Source organism: Cetorhinus maximus, chromosome 5, assembly GCF_964194155.1.
Source record: "Cetorhinus maximus chromosome 5, sCetMax3.hap1.1, whole genome shotgun sequence".
Classification (NCBI taxonomy): domain Eukaryota; kingdom Metazoa; phylum Chordata; class Chondrichthyes; order Lamniformes; family Cetorhinidae; genus Cetorhinus; species Cetorhinus maximus.
The window spans coordinates 9,203,362-9,227,356 of record NC_135883.1 but is presented as its reverse complement, the minus strand read 5'-3'; the positions used below and the strand labels follow the sequence as shown (position 1 = coordinate 9,227,356).

At 43.1% G+C, this 23,995-nt stretch overlaps 1 protein-coding gene and 1 long non-coding RNA gene across 5 annotated transcripts in view; one reads left to right on the top strand and one right to left on the bottom strand.

Annotated features, from left to right (window-relative positions):
- otofa (otoferlin a) overlaps positions 1 to 23,995 on the top strand; it is a 470,909-nt gene that overhangs the window by 364,002 nt on the left and 82,912 nt on the right. For 2 of the 4 annotated variants that reach the window (XM_078541508.1, XM_078541509.1), the window contains 9 exons: positions 4,452 to 4,571; positions 6,458 to 6,619; positions 8,644 to 8,806; positions 14,883 to 14,953; positions 16,449 to 16,478; positions 18,107 to 18,232; positions 19,371 to 19,440; positions 21,548 to 21,660; positions 22,638 to 22,772. In XM_078541508.1, the coding sequence (XP_078397634.1) occupies positions 4,452 to 4,571; positions 6,458 to 6,619; positions 8,644 to 8,806; positions 14,883 to 14,953; positions 16,449 to 16,478; positions 18,107 to 18,232; positions 19,371 to 19,440; positions 21,548 to 21,660; positions 22,638 to 22,772 (990 nt within the window). Of the gene's footprint in view, positions 1 to 4,451; positions 4,572 to 6,457; positions 6,620 to 8,643; positions 8,807 to 14,822; positions 14,954 to 16,448; positions 16,479 to 18,106; positions 18,233 to 19,370; positions 19,450 to 21,517; positions 21,661 to 22,637; positions 22,773 to 23,995 lie in introns of all 4 variants that reach the window. The other 2 variants (XM_078541506.1, XM_078541505.1) reach the window with 2 other exon arrangements.
- LOC144680488 (uncharacterized) lies at positions 4,697 to 13,126 on the bottom strand. Its single transcript, XR_013576566.1, has 3 exons — positions 13,018 to 13,126; positions 6,456 to 6,570; positions 4,697 to 4,830 (listed from the first exon to the last, which is right to left on the bottom strand). It is a non-coding gene; the product is annotated as an uncharacterized LOC144680488 (long non-coding RNA).

Below are 23,995 nucleotides of genomic sequence, written 5' to 3'. Positions count from 1 at the left end.
TGACCACGGAGCAGGTACCTGTAAATTCAAAGAGGCAGAATGTCATAAGAAGGGTCACGTGGTTAGGCAATGCCAGACAAAGTTGGAGCAGTCTGAAAAACAGCAAATAAACATGATAGAAATAACGGGCACAACAACGGCTGAAGCTGCTGCTCCTGACGTTTACTCCGTATATAATGTGAGGACCCAGTCTTTCAGACCAAGACTGGCTACAGAAGATCAAACTCAACTGCTCTGAGATATTTCATCTAAAACCAGATGAAACTCCAGAACTTCCAAGAAAATACAACATGGGTTCTCGGGGTGAGTTAGTAAAACGCAAGGACTTTCACCTGACAAGGATCTCCCAGGTCTAAGCATGTTCCTCTGGGAAATTATGAAGAGAAGCAAGATGACTTTAATACCACTCTGAACAAATTGAAGAAACAGTTGGCAGAGAAGACTTGGCAATGTTCATTAGTCCAAAAAGAGGTTAAGAGATACATGAAAGACGCTGAAGAACCAGCTGAATGAAACAAAAGAGGGCTTAAAAGGAAAAGTCATGGAACTTTCCAAGATGTGAGTAGATAATGAAACCATGAGTAACACAATTACAGAACTGAAGCAAGCTAAGAATTCACAGGAGAGAGACCTGACCAACAGTGAAACCAAAGTGAAGGACAAGGATAAGCTCTGCTGCAGACAGAGAAAGAAAAGACAGAAATAAGATTGGAAAATGTAAATCCGACATATTAAAACAGCCCCTTACCATTCCTTAATGAATGACCTAGCCTAGAAGGCAGTACAAACTTTTAAGTCTGCTACGAAAAAGCTATCGGAAGGCACTCTGGAATCTCGACTTTCCCGGTTTCTTTTCACTTATCGTCAATGCCACATTCGATTACAGGTTCAACACGGTCGGAGCTATTAATGAAACGCCATCTACGTACACGCCTACATCTTGTGTTTAAAGGGGAAGGTGGCGCAGAACCAGAGTAATCAGAAGTTTAAAGCTCACACTTTCAGTGTAGATGACCTGGGATACGTACAGAATTTCAGCAATGGACCCTGTTGGGCTCTTGGAGCCATTGTCTCAGAGACTATTTACCGAGTACAAGTGGAAGATAGAATACTCCGAAAGCACGAAGATCATATTCGTGCCCGAGAGACATTCCAACAATCTACTGATCCACCTGTGGTCAATGTTGAACTGTCAATTCCTGAGGTGTCTGACCGACCTAGAATAGACACACCAAATGTCTCTGAAGAGTCGCCAAATCCTGAACTGCCACGTTCTGATGATGTGTCTCATTACCGCAGTTCCAGATCCTGTCGATCCCGTTCAGGAACCTCCAGTGGTAGAGCTACGCTGCTCTCACCGTATAAGAGCACCTCAGAAACTTGATTTACAATCATCTGAAATTGGTACCCTGGTTATCCAAATGAATCCATCAAGTTCAGCTCTCCCCTGACCTGGTCTGCTCTGCACACTCCAGGATTCATGCAAGGGGGTGCAAAAATTGGAAGTCAGTGGAGGCAGTTGGTGATTTAAATGGCCAGCTGGCTCCATGAATCATGCATGTGCGAACCCTGGCAAGACTCCAGTCCCACCCCCGTGAAAATGCGAAATTCCGGGTTCAGGGGTGGGAATTAGAAGTTTTGGCGATTTCCAGGATTTTCGCCATATGGGAGAGCCTCTCTGCTGTGGTGAAAATCTGGGCCAGAGTTAAAAATGTTTCAGGTCAATGGCTTTCCTGATGTTCTGATGAAGGGTCAACGACTTGAAATGTCAACAGATGCTGAGTGGATACCATTGCCAGTGTTTTTTTTTAATCATCTCCCTCCTGAATGAGGACATGGAAGCTAGTTACAGCATCCAATGCCTTCACAGCTAAGATCAGATAATTCAGCACAGACCAGGAAATGTACCTGGAATCCTTATGACCTGCATGGCTCAGTTTTGCATCATGTGACTCATCTACCTGTTGATGAAGAGTAGCAGGAGCCACAGTATCAAAGAGCGTTTACTCCTTCTTGGAAATAAGAAGGCAGCTCACCACCACCTTCTCACAGACAATTAGGGGGGTGGGGGCAATAAATCTGGCCTAGCCAGCGAAACCCACATTCTATGACAGAATAAAGTTTAAAAATTCATGGAATGCAAAAACACAACAGTATTGTGAATTCTGTCTTTTCCCTGTCTGCAATAAAATTCTTTTGAAATAAGACAGGAACATCTTATAATCCTGCAATAATTTCTTTATTTGATCTTTTGAAAGTCATTACTGGTGCAGAATGAACCTGCAACAGTCGTACATTTTAAAATTTGATACACTTTTAATCACCTCAGTTCAATGGGAAGGAGAGGCACCAGGTTATTTTGGAAATCACGCATCAGATCCCTGACATTTTGACTAGGGAGCTGTGCGCGCTGATGTTCATACCTACCCACACTCTTTACGAGAGGTAAAATTGTTCTACTCGAGGAATTTTGCTTCCATTAAGGAGAAAGATTAGAAAATTAATTATTATTGCCATTTGAGCTTGTTAACTAGTTTTGCATCTCAGTCCCTTACACAGATTGTTTCCCTGCCCATATGGAACTCTCAGATCTAACAGCAACAGATGGAGGCAGCTGTGGACGACAAGATAATGACAGAGACCCCACTGCTGCATTAAATAGGGATCTTCGAGAATTTGAACACGCTTCTTCAAGATAAACCAAATTTAACAAGAGCTCATTGTCAAATGTTACCTGTTTCCTGATAGCCTGATAGCCAACCAGATTGAGTAGCCAGTCAGCTGCCAACAGGAAGGTTATTGGTAGAAGACCACACCCAGGGACTGTGGGCCCCCAACCCAATCCTCTCCTGCATGTCATGGGGCAGAAACTTTTGCTCGGCAGGCGGGCACGCGGCCAATCCACTCGAGTGCGAAATGACGCGCGTCGATGTCGGCTAAGCATGCTGATGTCAATGCGCCGTCGCGCGATGGTTTGGTCGGCGGGCGCGCACCAGAGCCAGCAGCACGCCCGCCGACAATCAAAAGGCCTGGTTATGGCCGTTAAGTAATCAATTAACTTACATGTTTCGCTACCCGTCCAACCTAGCAGGCAGCTCTGTGCCTCAGGGAGATGATGAAGCACTCAATTCGCACACACACGTGAAGTTCACGTTCAGCCCACTCGCCATCCTCCCCCCTCCCCCCCCACGCCCGCACAGGCAGCACTCAGTACCCTGCCGCTCGCGTTCCATGCTGGGTGGGCCTTAATTGGCCCGCCCAGCGTGAAATCGCTGTCCGGTGCCAATCGCGGGTGGCGGTCAGCTTCCCGACTGGCCCTGCCCACCCCCCACCAAGCCCACCCGCCAAGGGCAAAATTCTGCCCATGGGGATGTGGAGGGGGAGGGTTTAAAATCCCCCAAGTTACACTGTTTTGACTATGCAGCTTGTCATTCTATTAATTTTCTGGATTACCTTTCTGCATTGGTTGGACACAGTAAGCATGATACATGGGCAGCTTTGAATTTGATTTTAGTATTTTTGAAAATCGTTCATGTGACGCTCAGTTCTCCTTTACTTCTGTCTGCCATTGTTTTTCCTGCGCTTATTTTGTTCAGCGCCTTCCATTAGTTCTGGGCCACCTGTTTATATTCTACTATCCCCCCCTAGCGTACTATTATCTGAAAATTTGAAACAGTGCAATGAAACAACGCAAATTAGAAACAGCAGGAAGTCCTACATTAAGCTCATCGCTCAATCTGACACTTCAAACAAGTATTCATTCTTCTCTATCTTTCAGTTTCTCGCCCATTCCTATGTTTGACTTTGAAACTCCCCAGCTTTGAATTTAACTAATAGCCTTTCATGTGGAACATATCAAATGTTTTTTGGAATATAAATACACATATAAATACCCCATAGGGTTCGCCGCCATCTGCTTGGGTTGTCCCTTGTCCCCCCATCCCCAAAAATCTATTGGTTGCTGAAATGATATATACCCAAGTCTAGATGGTGTGTGACTTGGAGAGAAACTTCAGGGTGATGGTGTTTCCCAAGGACTTCCTATTGTTGCACTTCGGGAGAATGGAGGTCAAGGTTTTGAGAGGTGAACCAATGCACAGAAGTTCACACTTGTAAGATCCAGTGTTATTTTAAAGTGTTTGTCAAACTTTTTGTTGTTTAGGGTAATAGAAGAGCTATGTTTCATTTACATCCTAATGACATTATATACATGTGACAAAGTAACGCCTTTTGGAACAAGTTCTGTTATTACCTCATGTATTTGAGGTGGGGAAAATGAATGTATCATGAACCATTAAAAGACAATATAAATCATTCATTGATTTTTGTTAATCCAATAGTTTATGTGGGAACTGCAGCTCCTGCATTTTATCTTCATACTCCAGGAGGTGGGGGATCTCAGGTCTCCCCTTTAAAAGTTATTTACACACTGTTTTGTTCATTCAATACAGATTCCTCCCTCAGGAAAGCACAATCTGCCTCCAATTGATGGCCCAACAGACTCTGAACGTGGTCCTATTCTCCCTGTTCCTAAAGGGATCCGGCCTGTGTTGAGCAAGTACAGGATTGAGGTAGGCAACCCTTAGAACATTGTCATACTCAAAATAATACCTAGACCTGGATTTTCCCGTCAGCAGCAAAGGGACACTACACACACACACACATCTGACCGATCTTGATAAAAGCTGTCTGCAAAGATTTAGTGGGTTCTCAAACATGGATTTCCTCTGTTGCAACATGATTTTGAGATTGGCACCATCTCTGGTATCTAGCAACAGCGCAGGCAGCAGGCAGGCTGATCAGCCAATCACGTTGAAGAACTCTCATAGGCTGCAGAGCAGGAAATTAAAAAAAAAGAGATAACTCACCACAGTTTAATCATTATGCAGAAAGCAAAATAAAGATGGGGGCATGCACTTGGGATTAAGGTAGAAGATGAAATATCACAAAAACAACTTTTAAAAAAGAAAAAGAAAAGTAATTTTCATTAGTTTAAAAATCATGCCCATTTCAATTGTTCCTCTGAGAGAATGAAACCCCATACTTGTAAAAAGTCAACTTTTCAGGACCTTGCTGTACACTGTTAAAAATGAGTTATGCCTGATCAAACAAGGCTTAACATTTCAGATAGCTTTTATACTCTTTTCTAGTTATCAACAGTCACAGATTGCAACTCTTTTGAGTACAATCACAGTTCTTGGTTTCCGGGAGTGGTACATGAACCCACAACCTTCTGATTCAAAGGCAAGGGTGCTATGGACTGAGCCACAGCTGACACCTCTAAAAAAGGAAGCTCTTTCGAGTTATCAACAGTCACAGATTGCAACTCTTCCAAGTACAATCACAGTTCTTGGTTTCCGGGAGTGGGACACGAACCCACAACCCTCTGATTCAAAGGCGAGGGTGCTATGAACTGAGCCACATAGTGAGAAGCTTGTAGTACACAATAAATTACTGATTCTGTATTGATTACATCTGCAAGTTCACCCTGTTGAGCAGCAGGGTATCGTTGATAGCAACTGCAGGATTTTTGTATTCAGCTTCGCATCTTCAGTTTCCAAAAGCTGCTGTCAGTTTGACAGAGTAATACCGGTGAGTGCTGGCAGCCTCCCCATCATTACAGCCACAAACTTCAGAAAATAATTCAATAGAAAAATCACAGGTTAACATTTGTTGAGTATTTACAGCTCATCTCTATTTGACCTGATTGCACTAGGAGTCAATCACACGGGACGCTTGAATGGTTCTGAAGGACGTTAATGTGCTGGTTGGGTTGTTGCAACAATCTGGCAGCTTTCATTGCGAAAGTCAGACAGAGGGAGATGCTCTTTCTGAGGTGATGTAGTCAGTGGTGAGGGTGGAGATGTTGGGGAGGGGCTGTGTGAAAATAAGCTGTAAACTGGGCTAGTCCAATGGTATGGCACGTTGGAATATTGGGGTATTGGGCCATAAAGCGGTAGAATGTGAGTTTGTTCCCACAATTAAAGCCCCAAGCTCAGGTAGGCTGTTCAAGAAACACACCAAGCAGATATGGGGCACTATATCAGAGGAAAGAAGAGGCAAGTGACTTAGACTGCGCGGCCTTCTCCTCTCCTGACAGACTTAAGAACAGCATTGTCTGTCTAATCTCCAAAGGAAAAAAAATAGATATGAGTATAGAAGCATTGAAGGCAAAAAAAAGCTGCTTAACTTTGTTCTGCACTAATGTTCATCAAATGTTAAAAGGCTTATTTGACCTTTCTTTTGGACTGAATGAAGAGCTCACGTGTGATTCAAACAGAAGTCTGAAGTCCGATTACTACAATACATGAAACAGTGTCATGATTCAAGGCAGCAAAAACTCTGATCCTGAACGACAGGACAAAATATACACAAACTGCAAGGCGTGACTTGTAAATGTTAGTTTGTGTTGATATGGGTGTACATAAAAGCATTTTCTTCTTTTTACTACTTACAGATTCTCTTCTGGGGTCTCAGGGATCTCAAGCGTGTGAATCTAGCACAGGTTGATAGACCGCGAGTTGACATCGAATGTGCTGGAAAGGGTGTGCAGTCTGCGGTCATTCAGAGCTACAAGAAAAATCCAAATTTCAGCACTTTGGTCAAGTATTTTGAAGTGGTGAGAACTGAATACTGCAATTGTCTATAATTTACATATAACTGTGGGACATTTAAGTCACGTGGCCTATGCTTTATGCCAGATAGCATTTTCTGCCAACAAATCTGCTTTTAACCAGTTCAGCATATTGTTTTCCTGATTCGAAGAATAATTATTTAACACAGCAGAGAATGGTTATCCATCATATTTTGAATATGAAGCAAAAAGCTAGTGATTAGAGTTGGTGTTCATGCCCATGACTGCACACTTTACTATTAACATATGAAGAAGGATGGGAAGGCTATCAGATGCATCAGTGCAGGTCCTATGATGGCGCAGCTCCTTTCTCAACAGTCGGTAATCCCCGTGGAAGCAAAAACAGAAAGGAGAGAAAAACCTGTGGCAGGAAAATCTCTGGGAAATTTCTCCCCAGTCCCTCAGGCAATCTATGATGCACCACTAGTGCTTGCAACTTATCAAGAAATCACTGGCGCACTGTCTGCAACTTTCCATCTATTTTCCGTCAACGACACTCAGCCCTGGGAAATGTTGCCTCATGATTTCGTGGACATGCTGGAAATATTCTTAAGGTTCACTGTCATAAAAGTTAACCACTCAAGCAATTTAACCAATCACCAAATCAGCAGGCAAACGGGCTGCCAGCACTTTTCCTATCTATTTATTTCTAAGGCGCAAAGATCAACAGCGATCCATGACTGAGATGTGATAAATTCACCAAGTGTGCAGTTGGAGTGTATATTGATTAGTTTGTTTTTCAGATAAATGTTTATTGATCCGTTAGGATACAAGCTATTGATTGAAAAACCCTTTCAGTAGAATTCTAAAGCCTACAACAAAATTGAAAAATTCAGTCACTTTCAACCCAAAAAATAATGTTTAGAACATACATACCTTATATTGATGTTTATGCACCAGTGGACTGTTTATGAATTGCCCTATCAGTTGACCAGAGCCCTTGATGTCATGCTCAAAAAGACACCTGAAGAATAACTATGATGATGGGCAGAAAATTCCATATTAAGCCAGTCACAGGTAGTGACTTAGAAATTGGGTAATGTGCTGCTGCACATGCTTAAAGACCACGGAGAATTGGTCTGCTGCCCTCAATGCAGGTGAGCTGTGGACAGCAGTCGCAACCCCCGAGGAAAAGCCCTGGTTGCTGGGGTAGCAGGATTGGCTGGGTGGGGAGTTCGCCAATGGTATATCATAAGCAGTGGGGGACATTTGGCTGGGGAGCAAGCCTGAGCCAGCAGCAGCTTGCAGATTTAAGATGGTTAGACGGTCCCTTTCCTCCTGGCTCCACATACAGATATTTTGCACTTATGTTTTTGCCTGCAGCCTCCAACAGTCCCTTTAAATACAGCTGATTTGATTGCTTTTCACCTGAGAAGTTTTGTCAGGAACCAATTTCATAAATGACACTGAAATTGACATTAGCCTCCCCCACACCAAATCCAACCCGTTTTTCACCAGATAAAGGGAGGCCCTGCATCCAAGTTAATTGCCAATAATCTCAGAATGGATTAAAATTGTCCTTGTAGAGATAGATCACAGGGCCACAGGAACTCTAGTTAAGAATGCCTTTAAGAGCTCCAACCTACGAAACAGACGCAATAATAAGATCTGAATTAAGATCCTTGATGTCAGAATAAAGCGAGACTATTGTTTGGCTATGGTACAGAAAGGTATCGAGAATTTTATATCAAGGGGCACCTAGGTATTCTCACACCAATCCTCACTGACCCTAGTCTCTCATTCTCCTCCCTGTGGAGCACTTCCGACTATTGACCTGGTGCTGCTGGCTACATGTGGAAGTTATCATTCTTTCCCAAGAAAGTTGCTACTGCTGCCCCAGCTAGCAGCCAAACTGAGGTTTGGTGAAATCCATCGCACATGGTCCTGCCCAATCTCAATGTAGAACTGGGAAATGAGCATCATAATGACTACAGTTGTGTGATAACTTCACCTTATTCTCTGGTATGGCAAGCATGCTGTTTCTATTAACATTTTTATGATTCTAATAGGATCTACCAGAGAATGAACTTCTTCACCCTCCTCTTAATATTCGTGTGGTGGACTGCCGAGCTTTTGGCAGATACACACTGGTCGGTTCACACGCTGTCGGATCCCTGAGGAAGTTCATCTACAGGCCACCAGACAACAAAGTTCAGAAGTGGATAAATGCAGGTATGTTAAAACCGAGGAATTTTTCATGTGCATGCTCACTTTTTCCGAGTGTCATCACCTGGAAGTTTATCCCTTGCACATACATGTAGTTAAGATCACTCAGGAAAACAGGTTTGCTGGACCATGGGGCTACAGGAAGCCCCTCTGGGCTGACATCGTCATTTCCCCAAGTCTTTCTTCGCAAATACCACCAAGACCGCCTTCAGGGTACATCTTGTGTCTGCTTCTGATTGCGTTGCTTTGCTACCCCAATTTTCAAAATAAAAATTAAGAAAAAAAAACTAGCATGGGAAATGAAAAATGATCTCCATCACAGGAGGAGATGCTAACCTCAGCTTGAAACATGGAACACAGGAGAAACTTTCCAGACTTGTCCTGCATGAAAAAAATCAGAACTAGCATAAGTAGTCAACTCCAGGCCGTTCATCCTGAGATGCCCTGTGCAAACCCTGTCCTATTTCACTTGGTTTATAAGTGCCTTGGTAAATGTATCTCTTCCCATTTCAACAGCAAAGTTAGTTTATCAGAAGAATTTCACAAGCTGTCTGATTTTGGTTATTAATTGCTAAATGTTATTGTTAAACATTTTGTATTCAATCTGCCTTTGATTTTGTGTAACTGTAGGTTATTTTTACTTTATTCTATATGTTCCATGTTAACTTTTAAGAATTTAGCTGGAAGTGCGTCTCATTTCTTGATCTCAGGGTGTTCATTTTTGAAGTCCAAAGCTCCATGTTTTAGCTGTAACCAGGATTCCTATCTCCTAGTATAGAATTCCTAAATTGATCTGAACAATTGACTACATTTTCACTGTCTATAGATATGCACTGTACCTCTCTTATCCATATACTCTTTAAACAATTATAACTTCATGCAGAAAAACCCTACCTATGAGATATATCATTACGTTTAATACAGGGATAAGGGGTCTATTTTTGACACTTGTTTAGATATAAATGGGATTATACATGAGTACAATAAGAGATGTAAATGTTAACTTCACCAATCTTGAACACCTGGCAGGAAGCCACACTAAAAAAGTTGGAGCAATTAACATGCTCGTTGCAATTTTGACAATGTGGGAGCCATTGAAAATAAGTAAAATCAGCCCTTCTATGTTAGTAGTTTTTCATTGTATTTTTGAATGTTCCCCACTACTACATTTCTATCTTTGAGAAAAAGGAGCCCTTTATTGCCTTCTTTACATAAATGCCAACAAGCCACTGACTCAAGGTGTGACAGTGCTCTGAATGTAAAGAACTGGTACCTGTCTCACATAAGACCATAGACCATAGGAGCAGAAATTAGGCCATTCGGCCCATCGAGTCTGCTCTGCCATTCAATCATGGCTGATAAGTTTCTCAACCCCATTCTCCCGCCTTCTCCCCGTAACCTTTGATCCCCATACCAATCAAGAAACTATCTATCTCGGTCTTAAATACACTCAATGACCTGGCCTCCACAGCCTTCTGTGGCAATGAATTCCATAGATTCACCACTCTCTGGCTAAAGAAATTTCTCCTCATCTCTGTTCTAAAAGGTCTTCCCTTTACTCTGAAGCTGTGCCCTCGGGTCCTAATCTCTCCTACTAATGAAAACACCTTCCCCACGTCCACTCTATCCAGGCCTTTCAGTATTCTGTAAGTTTCAATCAGATCCCCCCCTCATACTTCTAAACTCCATCGAGTATAGTCCCAGTCAAATGTTCCTGATATGTTAAGCCTTTCATTCCTGGGATCATTCTCGTGAACCTCCTCTGGACCCTCTCCAGGGCCAGCACATCCTTCCTGAGATACGGGGCTCAAAATTTCTCACAATATTCTAAATGTGGTCTGACCAGAGTCTTATAAAGCCTCAGCAGCACATCCCTGCTTTTATATTCTAGTCCTCTCGAAATAAATGCCAACATTGCATTTGCCTTCCTAACTACTGACTCAACCTGCAAGTTAACCTTGAAAGAATCCTGGACTAGGACTCCCAAGTCCCTTTGCACTCCAGATTTCTGAATTCTCTCCCCATTTAGAAAATAGTTTATGCCTCTATTCTTCCTACCAAAGTGCATGACCTCACACTTCCCCACGTTGTATTCCATCTGCCACTTCTTTGCCCATTCTCCTAACCTGTCTAAATCCTTCTGCAGCCTCCCCGCCTCCTCAATACTACCTGTCCCTCCACCTATCTTTGTATCATCTGCAAACTTAGCCAGAATGCCCTCAGTTCCTTCATCTAGATCATTAGTGTATAAAGTGAAAAGTTGTGGTCCCAACACTGACCCCTGCGGAACTCCACTAGTCACCGGCCACCATCCTGAGAAGGACCCCCTTATCCCCACTCTCTGCCTCCTGCCAGACAGCCAATCTTCTATCAACGCTAGTACCTTGCCTGTATACAACAACACTCAGATTTCCAAAACCCCAAACTTGTAATATACAAAGTCACAATCACGTCTGTTTATTTAGCATAGGAAGACAGGATAGAAACCCTGTAACCTTCCATGTTGTTTAATGTAGTCCTACTTCAGTTTCTCAGCATCCTGGTTATGATTTTCTGGAGTTAAAATATGAAACAGTTTCAGTCCTTATGGGTAGGATTTTCCATTCCCACTCTATCCAATTTCAGGTCGATCTGGAATGGAAATGTGGCATATCCCGTCATTACTGCCATAGCAACACAATATATTCTGGGGTCTAAGCTTGCTATGACAGCAAGGGAGGCCTTAAACATTAGAGTAATCAATTACTCTAACCCACCAGCCTCCGCACGCAAAGGATCATTCTCTGCCATTTCTACCAACTCCAGCATGGTACCACAACCAAACATATCTTCCCCTCACCTCCACATTAGCATTCCATAGGGACCGTTCCCTCTGGGACACCCTGGTCCACTCTTCCATCACCCCCAACTCCTCATCCCCTTCCCACGGCACCTTCCCATGCAATCGCAGAAGATGTAACCCCTGCCCATTTACCTCCTCCCTCCTCACTGTTCAAAACCCCAGACACTCCTTTCAAGTGAAGCAGTGCTTCACTTGCACCTTCTTCAATTTGGTTTACTGTATTTGCTGTTCCCAATGTGGTCTCCTCTATAATGGGGAGACCAAACGCAGACTGGGTGACCGCTTTGCAGAACACCTTCATTCAGTCCATAAGCTTGACCCAGACATTCCTGTCGCTTGCCAATTCAACACTCCACCCTGCTCTCATGCCCACATGTCCATCCTTGGCCTGCTGCAATGTTCCAGTGAAGCTCAACGCAAACTGGAGGAACAGCACCTCATCTTCCAACTAGGCACTTTACAGCCTTCCAGACTTAACATTGAGTTCAACAACTTCAGACTCCTCCATCTCTACCCCTTTTTTAACCCAATTAATTTTTTTAATTTTTATTTATTTATTCATTTATTTATTTCATCCTTTTTCCCCAACTGCACCCTCCCCCCACCCTCCTGCCCACCCCCACCATCTGTCACTTGTATTTATGTTGTGCTTTCACACAGCGCTGACCCTTGTTCTGCTATTAAGACATTCTGCTATCTTACCTTTATGCCACTATCAGCACCATCTTTAGCCTTTAACACTACCATTAACACTCCCTTTGTCTTGGGTCCATGACATCTTTGTCAAATCTCTCCTGAGCTCCCGCCTATCCCTGACCTTCTATTTTGCTCCACCTGCTCCACCCCCTCTTAAACAGTATAAAATCCATCACATTTCTACCTCTCTCCAGCTCTGAAGAAGAGTCATACGGACTCGAAACGCTAACTCTGTTTCTCTCTCCGCAGATGCTGCCAGACCTGCTGGGGTTTTGCAGCATTTTCTGTTTTTATAATCGATTACTGAGGTGCACTTTGTAAGAAACAAATTAAAAGTTTTCTTTATCTCTGTAGCTTGTTACACGACAGCAAGGGGAGAATTTTCACATCAGCGTGTGGGGGCAGTCCCAGCCCACTGACATGTCAAATAACGCGCGGTGACGTCGGGCGTGTGTCCCGATGTCATCGCGCGTCATTCCCATCCTTCGTTTGGTGGGCGCGTGCCGGAGGTGGCTGCCAACACCTCCCCTGTTGCGGGTAAATTTCCAGCGGAGGTGGGTAGGTGATGCAAATGGCCCCCCCTCCACCATTCTAACCCATTTTATGTACACACACCCCCCCACCCCGCTTGCCAGTCAGCTCCAAGGGAGAGCACAAAATTCCAGCCGGAGAATCTTACAGGAGGCCATTTGGAAAATCATGCTTGTGTCAGCCCTTTGAAAGACCCACTCTTTCCCCAGAAACCTTCAAATTTTCTTTTCGAGTTACATCACCCAATTCCCGCGGCCCGCTTCACCCCTTGTCAGAGGTAACTAATTCGGAGCCAACATCATTTTGAAAGGAAGTTTACCCATGAGGCATCTTTCCTAAAAAAAAAACCTTTAGATGTGTCCAAGCGTTCTCAGGGCACTTTAACCATCGTCATGGGCAGAATTCTTCGCCCCACATGCTCGAGCGCAAAATAGCGCCTGATGATGTCGGGCGAGCGTCCCGGTGTCATCGCGCACTTGCGCGATATTTTGGTCGGTAGGCACGTGCAAGAGTCGGCAGTGCGCCCACCAACAATTAAGAGGCCTATAAAAGCCATTAACATATTAACCAACCACGATGTTTCGCTGCCCGTCCAGTTGGCGGACGGGCGAGTCGGCCAGGCAGCCTTTTCCTTTTCTCAGGAAACTTCATCCAAGGGCGGGATGAGGTTTCCCATATTAATTTTTAAAAGATAAAAACGTTTGCACAGCATTTTGATGTTGCATACGTTCAGGTGACTGTTTCTGACGTATGTGCGTTTTTTTTCCGTACTTTAATATCTGTTATTGTTGGATTTGAATTCTTCAGCGCCCCCTCCCCCCACCCCCCCACCCCGGACAACTCTCTGCCTTCAGGGAGCTTTCCCCGTGGTGGGGCTCCCTCACGCTCGTGCTGACTTCAGTGCTCACCCTCCTCCTGCCCCCACCTTGGCAGCGCCCAGCCTTTCTTAGCGCGGCCTTTCACGCTGGCTGGCCGTCGATTGGTCAGCCAGCATGAAATCGCGGCCAGGGGGGCCCGATCGCAGGGCAGAGGCCTGTTTCCCGGCCGCTCCGGGGCCCCGCCGACCACACCTGCACACCCAACTTAAAATCCTGCCCCGACATTTCTATATACACTGCAAAAAATCAACGGTAAAACTGCAATCCTTTCTCATACTGGACTAAAGAAGTGAAAGCTCTGCATGACTGCCAACTAGGCTCATTAGCGTACGCTGAAACGTAACACACCAACTTAACACACAAGGAAATATATGAAACAAAAACAGAATTACCTGGAAAAACTCAGCAGGTCTGGCGGCATCGGCGGAGAAGAACAAAGCTGACGTTTCGAGTCCTCATGACCCTTCTAAGGGTCATGGGGACTCGAAACATCAGCTCTGTTCTGAGGCCCTTAGAAGGGTCATGAGGACTCGAAAGGTCAACTCTTTTCTTCTCCGCCGATGCTGCCAGACCTGCTGAGTTTTTCCAGGTAATTCTGTTTTTGTTTTGGATTTCCAGCATCCGCAGGTTTTTTGTTTTTATCCCTGGAAATATATGAACCTTGCCTCGAATAAGGTGGGATGGTGGTCTGGGGGGCAGCGGGGGAGCACCCTTTGGTCTCTTAAGTGCCTCCTGTATTGTAAAGCAAAGGAGCACTTTTGTTATTGCGTCTCTAAACATGAAGTTCCACTCATCTGCAGCGAAATAAAGAACCATTTATTATTAGTTCTCAAAGGATTACATGACTATTATTAAACTGTTACCAATGATAGTGCATCCCTCTCGACTGGCACATATTTTGTCACATCTCAGTGGGAACCTCGTCCCACATGATGCTTGCGATTTACTTTTGTCTCACCTCTGACCTCTGGAATCATTTCCGTCCACGTTCTGATAACCTTTCTCTCCTTGTTCTGTCCTTGTCCTTTTTTTCTGTCTGTCTCTGTCTTCCGGATTTCCACTGGTTTCCCTTCAGCTAAGCTAATGAATGGATACCAGGCATTGGCAAACGGAGGCTCGTTCTTTCGCCCTGCAGGTGATATCAACATCAACATGGAAACAGAGATTCCAGTCAAGAAAATTGAGACTGTGGTCAAGCTGGATGCTGTAAGTATGACCTCAGTACGAAACCCTCCCACAATGGGGACAGGAGATTGTTCGGGGTGGGGGCCAGAAGGGGATGGGCGTTGCAAAGCAAAATGCGTGCGATGCCCTGCACCCGCCATTATCTTTACAGCGACGGATATTAAGGGGTCTGACTCTCCGTCCGTGGAAAGGCAAGACCCTTTTAAAATATTTAAATCAGGCTCCTTCAATGCAATTGAAAAACCCAACTTAAAGTTTAGTGCTGCTGTGCAGGATTCCAGGGGCCGGGAAACTCAGCAGTGAAATGGAGGCAGGATCTGCCAACTCCCCTAGTTTCAGCAACCCTTGTGGGTCAGGAGGAGCGGGAACACTCTCCGGGCTCCTCAAAGAACACTTCAGCATCTCTCCTTTGGTTGTTGGCTCTCTAACCCTGAGGCCCTCACACTCGTGAGGGATCTACCAGTAGCCATAGCAAATCTGCTCTCGCTCCATCTGGCAGGTTAAGTCCATTTGCGTGCCTTGGTCTTTAGGCCTACAGGTCAGGAATTTCTCAGGTTCAAAGCTTGCAGGATCACCCTGGCCTCTGCCAGGCTAACAGTGAGGCCACTGTATTCACCCTCCCAGAGAAAAGAAAGGAAACAAAACAGACAAGTTGCTTCTGCTGCTGGTCCCGTTGACTTGTGCTGGTGGAATATGTCAGATGAGGATGTGTTTCAAACTCCACAGCGGCTTTCACTGTCTTGGCTCAGAAGTAAAGGATGGTTGCGGTTAAGTGGGAACTTGTGGAACAGGGGCAGGGGGTCTGTGCATGCAATCCCAAAATCTGCTGGCCTGGTATTGGCAAACACGTCGGGTCCGAAGTCAAAATCAGAAAGATAATCACACACATCCCCCTCTGATTAATTCTCTGGCATTTGCAGAAGCCCAGAAGCAGATCACACGCTAATGTTGTCTCTGTGATGGATGGGATTGCTGACCAGCAACAAGGCCAGTGTGTTTGCACCTGTAAAAAAGGATCGGGATTATAAAAGTATCAATTTTGGTCGTCAGCAGTGAGGTGAAATGGGAATGTTGGCACATCTATTATGTGCTCCATCCAACATGATGAACCCTAGCACTTTGCTGTAAAAACTCTCCAACTGAACCCGTCCATTGGTCTATGAGTTTTAGTTCTGTGGTGTTCATAGGGTCTGCAGCAACATGTCAGACCCCCTTCTAACAATGTTTTCAGACAGTGGGTTTACTGTGTTTTAGAATACCAGGCTCTAGCAATACTTCATACTCAAAAGCACGTTTGTGTGAATTCTCACTTTAATTTAATTTAATTTAGCGTCTTTTTGTGAGTGCTTTTGTTTTCCAAACGTATAAAAATATTTTATTATCCACTTGGATCTGTGTTTCCTTATTTTCTTGCTCCATTTTCTGATCAAGATGGGGACAGTGTTTCATGATATTTGTGTTATTAATTTTGTGGTGCTGACATCATCTTATTTTGTTTGTTTCCATTTGATGACAGAACTCCGATGCTGTTGTTAAGGTTGACACGGTAAGTTGAAGTACTGCAGCAGTGATAAGTCATTGCATGTCCGGCCACTGTAATGGGAGAAGCAAACACTCTTTTCCCTTTAATAACTCTTAACTCTCTACAACACACAAGTTTATCTTAAGAAATGAATACTGCTCCCGTATCTGGGAAGGTTGTTCTCACATCTTTTATGCACTTCTATAAAAGATACAGGACTTGTCATCCAACAGAAATTTCTTCCCTTCATTGCCTGAGCAGCAATTTTTGTTTTCACTATTTTAAGGCCCCTGCAGCCCAGTGGGATATTATGGTCCCACCAAACTGAATGGAGATTTAAATGGCTTGCCACAATGGCCGGGGTGGGGGGAGACACACTGCGGCCAGGCTCATATGAACAGAGATTCAGGGCTTTATCCAGGATCCCATCAATGCATGCAATGAGAAGTTACTGCTCCCACTTAGGAGTGGTGTACCTGTACAATGAAACAGAACCATAGAACACTACAGCACAGAAAACAGGCCATTCGGCCCTTCTAGTCTGTGCCGAAATATTATTCCGCCAGTCCCATTGACCTGCACCCAGTCCATAACCCTCCAGACCTCTCCCATCCATGTATCTATCCAATTTATTCTTAAAACTTAAGAGTGAGCCCGCATTTACCACGTCACATGGCAGCTCGTTCCACACTCTCACCACTCTCTGAGTGAAGAAGTTCCCCCTAATGTTCCCCCTAAACCTTTCTCCTTTCACCCTAAAGCCATGTCCTCTCGTGTTTATCTCTCCTAATCTAAGTGGAAAGAGCCTACTCGCATTTACTCTGTCTATACCCCTCGCAATTTTGTAAACTTCTATCAAATCTCCCCTCATCCTTCTACGCTCCAAGGAATAAAGTCCTAACCTGTTTAATCTTTCCCTGTAACTCAACTCCTTAAGACCTGGCAACATCCTAGTAAATCTTCTCTGCACTCTTTCAATCTTACTGGTATCCTTCCTGTAGTTAGGCGACCAGAACTGCACACAATACTCCAAAGTTGGCCTCACCAATGTCTTATACAACCTCACCATAACATCCCAACTCCTATACTCATGGTGATAATGAAGCATAAAATAGCAAAGTTTGCCATGGTTTAACATTAAATTTTTCTTAAATGTTTCTTTTACAAAAAGGGTCACCAGATCTGTAGCGCACTGACAAATAATTGTTGCACGTGTCAGCAGAAGAAGAAACTCTCTCTCCCTGGCCCAACTAAACATTTTATTGAGTAAAGAACCAAACCTGATGGGAGGTTGTATGGAAAATATCTGGGCGAATAAAAAAAAAAGACCAACTTAATACACAATCAAAATATGCATTTCAAATTTCGAAATGGACAAAAAAAAAATATCAAATTCACCATGATTCAACCAATTGTCCAAACCTTTTGCTAGGCAAGTTTTATTTTCTACAAACTATTTCAGTGACAGAATAGTGTTATTAAATTTCATTGCTGAAAACAAAATGGCAGCCAAAGAGATTTATGTCCCCACCAACAGATAATTATAATCCCATCAAGAATGAACACTGAAAACCAGAGAGCTGACGATGGAAAACTTCCATTGGTCCAACTGATTGTGAGCTTTCTCAAACTGTGGTGTTCCTTGTCTCTAGAACGAGGATGAGAAAGTGAAAAAGAAGAAGAAAAAGAAGGGAGAGGAAATAGAAGACGAGGAGCCTGACGAAAGCATGCTGGACTGGTGGTCAAAATATTTTGCCTCCATTGAAACTCTCATGGAGGTATGCACTGATTTAGAAGTTTGCTTGTTACATTATTGTACAACGTGGTGTAATAAGAAAATTTGTAGAATACATTCGTGTGTCAATTACGTAATGTAAAACATCCTGAGTCGTGGTGCACTCCAGAATTGCGTTGCTCATGACAATACAGTGGTGCACAGACTAGTGTTCTGATGCGTATAGTCTATGTTATATTGCCGTATTACTCGTAAAGAGCTAGAAACTAATTGTTATGTGAATATATACCCTAGGGGGCACATTCAATGTCACACATGTGCTGAGTAACAATATATCAGTCCACTCTGCAGCCAAATGGAGAGCTGAAAGAAATACACCCAATGAAGCATTTTGAGTCTAAAGTGTGATTATTTCTTACTTATGGGAACTAGAAAATATAACAGCTGAAGCGCATGGTTCAGTAAGGATCCACATTTCCTGCAAATCAGGGGTCCAACCATTATGCAGGTAGAGAGCCCCCTCCCATACTCTGCTCTTCTTCAAACAGTGCCTTGGGATCTTTTATATCCACCTGAACAAGCAGATGGAATCTTGGTTTAATATATTATCTAAAAGATCTCAATTCTCTCACCCTGCAGCACAAGGGCTGCATTACTGACCCCTTTGCGTATGTTAATCGTGGATAAAATGAATGCAATAGGACCTTGCAGAATGTCCCAATGTTTCAAATTTGGATCAAATTTGTGTCATTACAAGTAACTGGTAACTTTTTTTTTTGCTCATGTCACACCATTTTTAACTGAAGAAAGACGGCCAAGCTGCTCCATGCTCTCCCTTAAAGACGCTCTAAAACAAACTGCTGAAAATAGCATTTCTAAGTAATCCAGGTGTCTGTCCGCTAGGCCTTCCTCCCTGTAGGAATCCCCTTTCTGTGCCTCCCCATTGCAGCATGACTGAGATTGGGAGCCAGTTCACGGGGGTACAGTTTTGAGTTTTTTACAGCCCCTTCATGAAGGGAGGTGGCGTTCGACCAGTATCCAGTGTTTTAACCATATCCTCCTCAAACCCCACCATATAACCATAAAATGTGAATGACAAGAAATATAAAGTATTTAACTTTTATGCTTTCAATAGTTGTTCATTTCTTCAAATTCAATGTGATTTGCAACTTCCGTTTTAGCGTCTCCGACAGCAGGAAGCAGCTGCAGCTGAGGCAGAGGAGAAGGAGGACATGGAAATAGCAGCGGAGGGTAAATTAGGTCCGGAAAAATTTACACCTACACTTTATGGAAATTGAACAAAGGTGTTAGCCACAAACCGGCTATCCCAGACATATATGTGCATGTGTGTGACATATGTATGCTATTTCACTGAAAATGTAATGTACTGTAGATAATCAACATTGACTGGGAGCCTGTTAAGGGCAGTGAGCATGCTAAGGGCTGGGAGCGTGTTAAGAGCTGGGAACTGGATGTTAAGGTGGTGGGGAAGCATGCAAAGTGCTGGGAGCAGGATGTTAAGGGTGGAGAGCATGTGGAGTGCTGGGAACAGGATGTTAAGGTTGGGGAGCAGGCTAAGGGCTTTGAGCTTGCTAAGGAGCAAGATGTTAAGGGTGAAGAGCATGCTCAGGGTTGGGAACATTGCAAAGGGTCTGGAGCAGGATGCTCAAGACTGGGGACATGTTAATTGATGGGAGTGCGTTAACAGCTGATGGTGTGTTAATGGCTAGAAATATGTTATCAGCTGGGAATGCGGTGATGGATAAGAACATGTTACAGATGGGACCATGTTAACAAATGAGAGTATATTATTGAGAGGCTGGGATTGTGTTCATGCGTTTATTCATGTTGTCCCTTATTAAATCATCCTATAAGTTTACATTGTCTTATATCGGACATTGTAAAAATCCTGTTGGATTCATTCTTTGTTTTCCCGTGTGTCTTTGAAATTGTGCTAACATCTATAAGAATCCTCTTTGGATGTGGTAGGATTTTTAACGGAGGAACTTATAGGATATTTTAATAAGGATCATCTGTGTTCAACAATATGTTTGGCCTGGGAGTGTGTCAATCTCATCTACTGTTGAAAACTCCAAACTTCTGCTTACTGTGAGTGCTTTGCTTTGCCCATTCTCTATCCATTTTTATCATGACAGAATCTGTCACTCATCTCATTACTGAACCATCATGAAAGTTGGCACTGACAAGGCTTAAGCTGTTATCTATGAGAACAGAACATGCAGAGAAAAGGTGGTGCTAAGGCTTAGGCTGTGTTTGTGACTAGAAGAGAAGCAGCCAGATTTAGAAGGAGGTATTTAGACCCATTCTTACAGTCACTGGCACTCCGTTTCTCTTTGAAGCCTCAGCTCGCAAAGTAGTTATGAAAGAAATTGCTGAAAACTGATTAGCTTTTTGTTGTATGGATCTGTAACAAGATAGTTAAGGCATTGCCTTGTTTTATTTAGGCATTCCTTTGCTTTTTTTTAAATTTTTGCATCACTTGGCAAGGCTATTTATGGCCTATCCTTAATTGACCTTGAGAAGGTGGTGGTGAACCGCTGCAGTCCATCTGATGTACACCCACAGCGCTGTCAGGAAGGGTGTTCCAGGATTTTGACCCAGTGACAGTGAAGAAATGGTGATATATTCCCGAATCAGGGTGGTGTGAAACTTGGAGGGGAATTTGAGGTCGTGGTGTTCCCATGCTGTTGTTTATTTCAGGTAGTAGAGGTTGCGGATTTGGAAGGTGTTATTGAAGGAGCCTTCGTGAGTTGCTGCAGTGCATCTTGCAGATGTTATACACTGTTGCCACTGCGCATCGGTGGTGGAGGGAGTGAATGTTTCAGGTGTCAGATGGGACGCCAAATCAAATGGGCCGCTTTGTAGTAGTTGGTGACGAGCTTCTTGAGTGTTGTTGGAGCTACTCTCATCCAAGCAAGTAGGGTATTCCATCACACTCCTGATTTGTGCCTTGTAGATAATAGATAGGCTCTGGGGAGACAGGAGGTGAGTTAGTTATTGCAGAATTCCCAGCCTCTTCAAAGGCTCGTTGTTTCCTTCTATGGTTTGCTTGTTCTTTGTACGTTCCATATCATTAGAGTCTGTTTGTCATTTTAGGATCAGTAGTTTTTCATTATGATCTGTTTGTCCTTTTAGGATCAGTAGTTTTTCATTATGATCTGTTTGTCATTTTAGAATCAGTAGTTTGCTTTAGAATGTAGCTCCCTCTATGGTAGTTTCCTTCCTAGTCTAGCGAAAATCAAGGTGTCAACTTTCATGCCTTTCATGTTTGAGTGTTTTGTGTCCACCCTCCCTCCTCTACATTCAGATCTCAAAATTGATGACTCTCCTATGAAAGGCACAAAGCAGTCCAAGAGTAAAGACAAGGCCAAAGCACATGAGAAAGAAAAGAAGAAAAAGCAGCTTGAAATGGTTGAAAAGAAGGAGAAGCTGAAAATTGATGAACTACAGGTAAGTGGGTGTAAAAGTTATTGAAATATGTTCAGTTCAAATTGTTGCTCTGAAAATTTTGAATGACTGAAAGAAAACCATCATCCTTTTCCTAGAAGTTGCACATGCAGTTATTGTCTTCATGCAAGGAATGGAACGATGAATCCTACTCTATCTGATCTATTACAAGGCCCAGATTAATCAATAGCCCAACTGATAAGTGCAGTATTGAACTAAGCCATGTATACCAGAGAGAACCTAGATTTGATTTGCACTCTATGTGTTGCTGGTGGATTTCAGCCAGAATGGGCAAGGTTTTATAAATGCCCTCTGTACCCTTAGGCTAAAGAACCTGAATTCCCACTACTGGATAGTTCCAGTGTATGGACATTGGGTCATGACAAGATTGCACTCATTTGTGATTCTCCAATGGACAAATAACAAGCCTTTGTAGAATAGTCCGTTCATGGGCACTTTAAAATTGTTCAGGCCTCAAAGCAGGTGAGTGATGGGTACACCCCACCTGCCAATTGTCCAATATGCACCTCAAATTAAAATAGGCTATTTGTCTGTTAAAGTGATCTAAATGCCATGCATTTCTAGAGTTATTAACATTGAAGATAATTTTTTCAACTCACTTCTACAGACTTTCCAACAGTATAATATTGAAGGATTTCTCATTCTGTGTGTAAGCAGCTCATGTCAAAAGTTGCTGAAATATTTATTTTTAATGGAACTTTTGAACTTATTTGAATGGAAAAGGTGAATAACTCCTGAATATTGAAGTTAGAAAAATACCAAAATGCATCAATGGTATGAAAATAGTAAGTAACCTGTTAGGTATTATGCACATCCCTCAAACATCTCATGTTATAGACAGGGCTGTTGGAAACTTTAGAAAAGCCCACAACAGACATACCACAAGGAAGGATGAGAAGTGGGAAAAAAAAGACTTGGATAAGGCCTTTTGTGGTTAACCATTCTATTTCAATGCACAGGTTTATGACAAGGAATTAGAAGCTGAGTTTGGAAACTTTGAAGACTGGCTCCATACTTTTAATCTTTATCGAGGCAAAATTGGAGATGATGATGACAGCTCTGCAGATGAAGAAAGAATTGCTGGGAGATTTAAAGTGAGTGCTTCATTGTTGAAGGCCTTCAGTTTAAACGTTCTTTTAAAAAGATGTTTGTCCTAATTGATTGTCCTAATGTACTGATCAAAGCAGTTTATTAGAAAAATGACAGCAAAGGAAACATCAAGATACTTGAGCAGTGCTAAGTATTCAACTATAATTCAGATGGCCTAAGTTCAAATTCAAATCTGAACTTCATGCTTTTTTGACTGTATCAGGTCCACCCAGCTGAAATTTGGACCATCAAAAATTGAACATTTTTTTCAGCTATTGGAAGCCAGAATCCATAAAGTATAGGTCTATTCAATGTCAAGGTTATCTTTAAAAAAAGCTGGAATTTTAAAAAATGGTTTACATTACCATAGATCTCTGCCTATAAGTCAACCCAGCATATAAGACAATACCATTTTTTAGTGTCAAAACTCATGCTTTTGCAGATACTCAGTGTATAAGTCAGCCCCCCTTTTCAGCTACAAAATGCTACATTCGCATTAGTAATCGGCCTCAATTTTTCGTCTCAGAAGTGTGTGTGGGATCAAGCAGGTTGTGTTGCGAAGACGATGTGCGGGAGTTTAAGGCATACCCACAGAGAGCAGACCGTGCATGGCATGGCAAACGATGAATATAAATGGATCTTCCAGCGAAAAGGATGAAGTACGAAGCTGCTTTCAAGCTAAAACTTGTAATATTTGCTGCTCATTGAATAATGTCCTGCAGTGAGGGAATTCAGTGTTAGTGGAAAAACTCGTGCAAGAATGGTGTAAGAAGATGCCCAAGACCAAGTGCACCATGAGAACAAGGACCTGCCATGGGCTTGATTGTGAGGAGCGTGTATCGGCATCACCAGAAATGCAATGTCTATACGTGCACTTTAGTCAAAGCCAAATCAAACTCAGCTCAGGAAAGATTTCAGACCAACAGCTAATTGGTGTCGCCACTTTATGGAATGGAACAATCTAATGTTGCAACAGAAGACCAAGATTGTTCAGATACCTTGTTACCAAAATGACCAGGTTCATCATCAGAAAGCAGCATAAATAGTCACATCAGCCACTTGGATGAAGTGCCCATGAATGTCAATATCCCCAGCAGCCAAACTGTGCAGTGGAAAGGTTTGAAAATAGTTTTAGTGAAAACAACAGGGCTTAAGAAGACAAAATGCAGAATGGGCTGCATGATTAAAGCCTATAGGTAAAACCATGCCAAACATCAAGTTCCCTGCA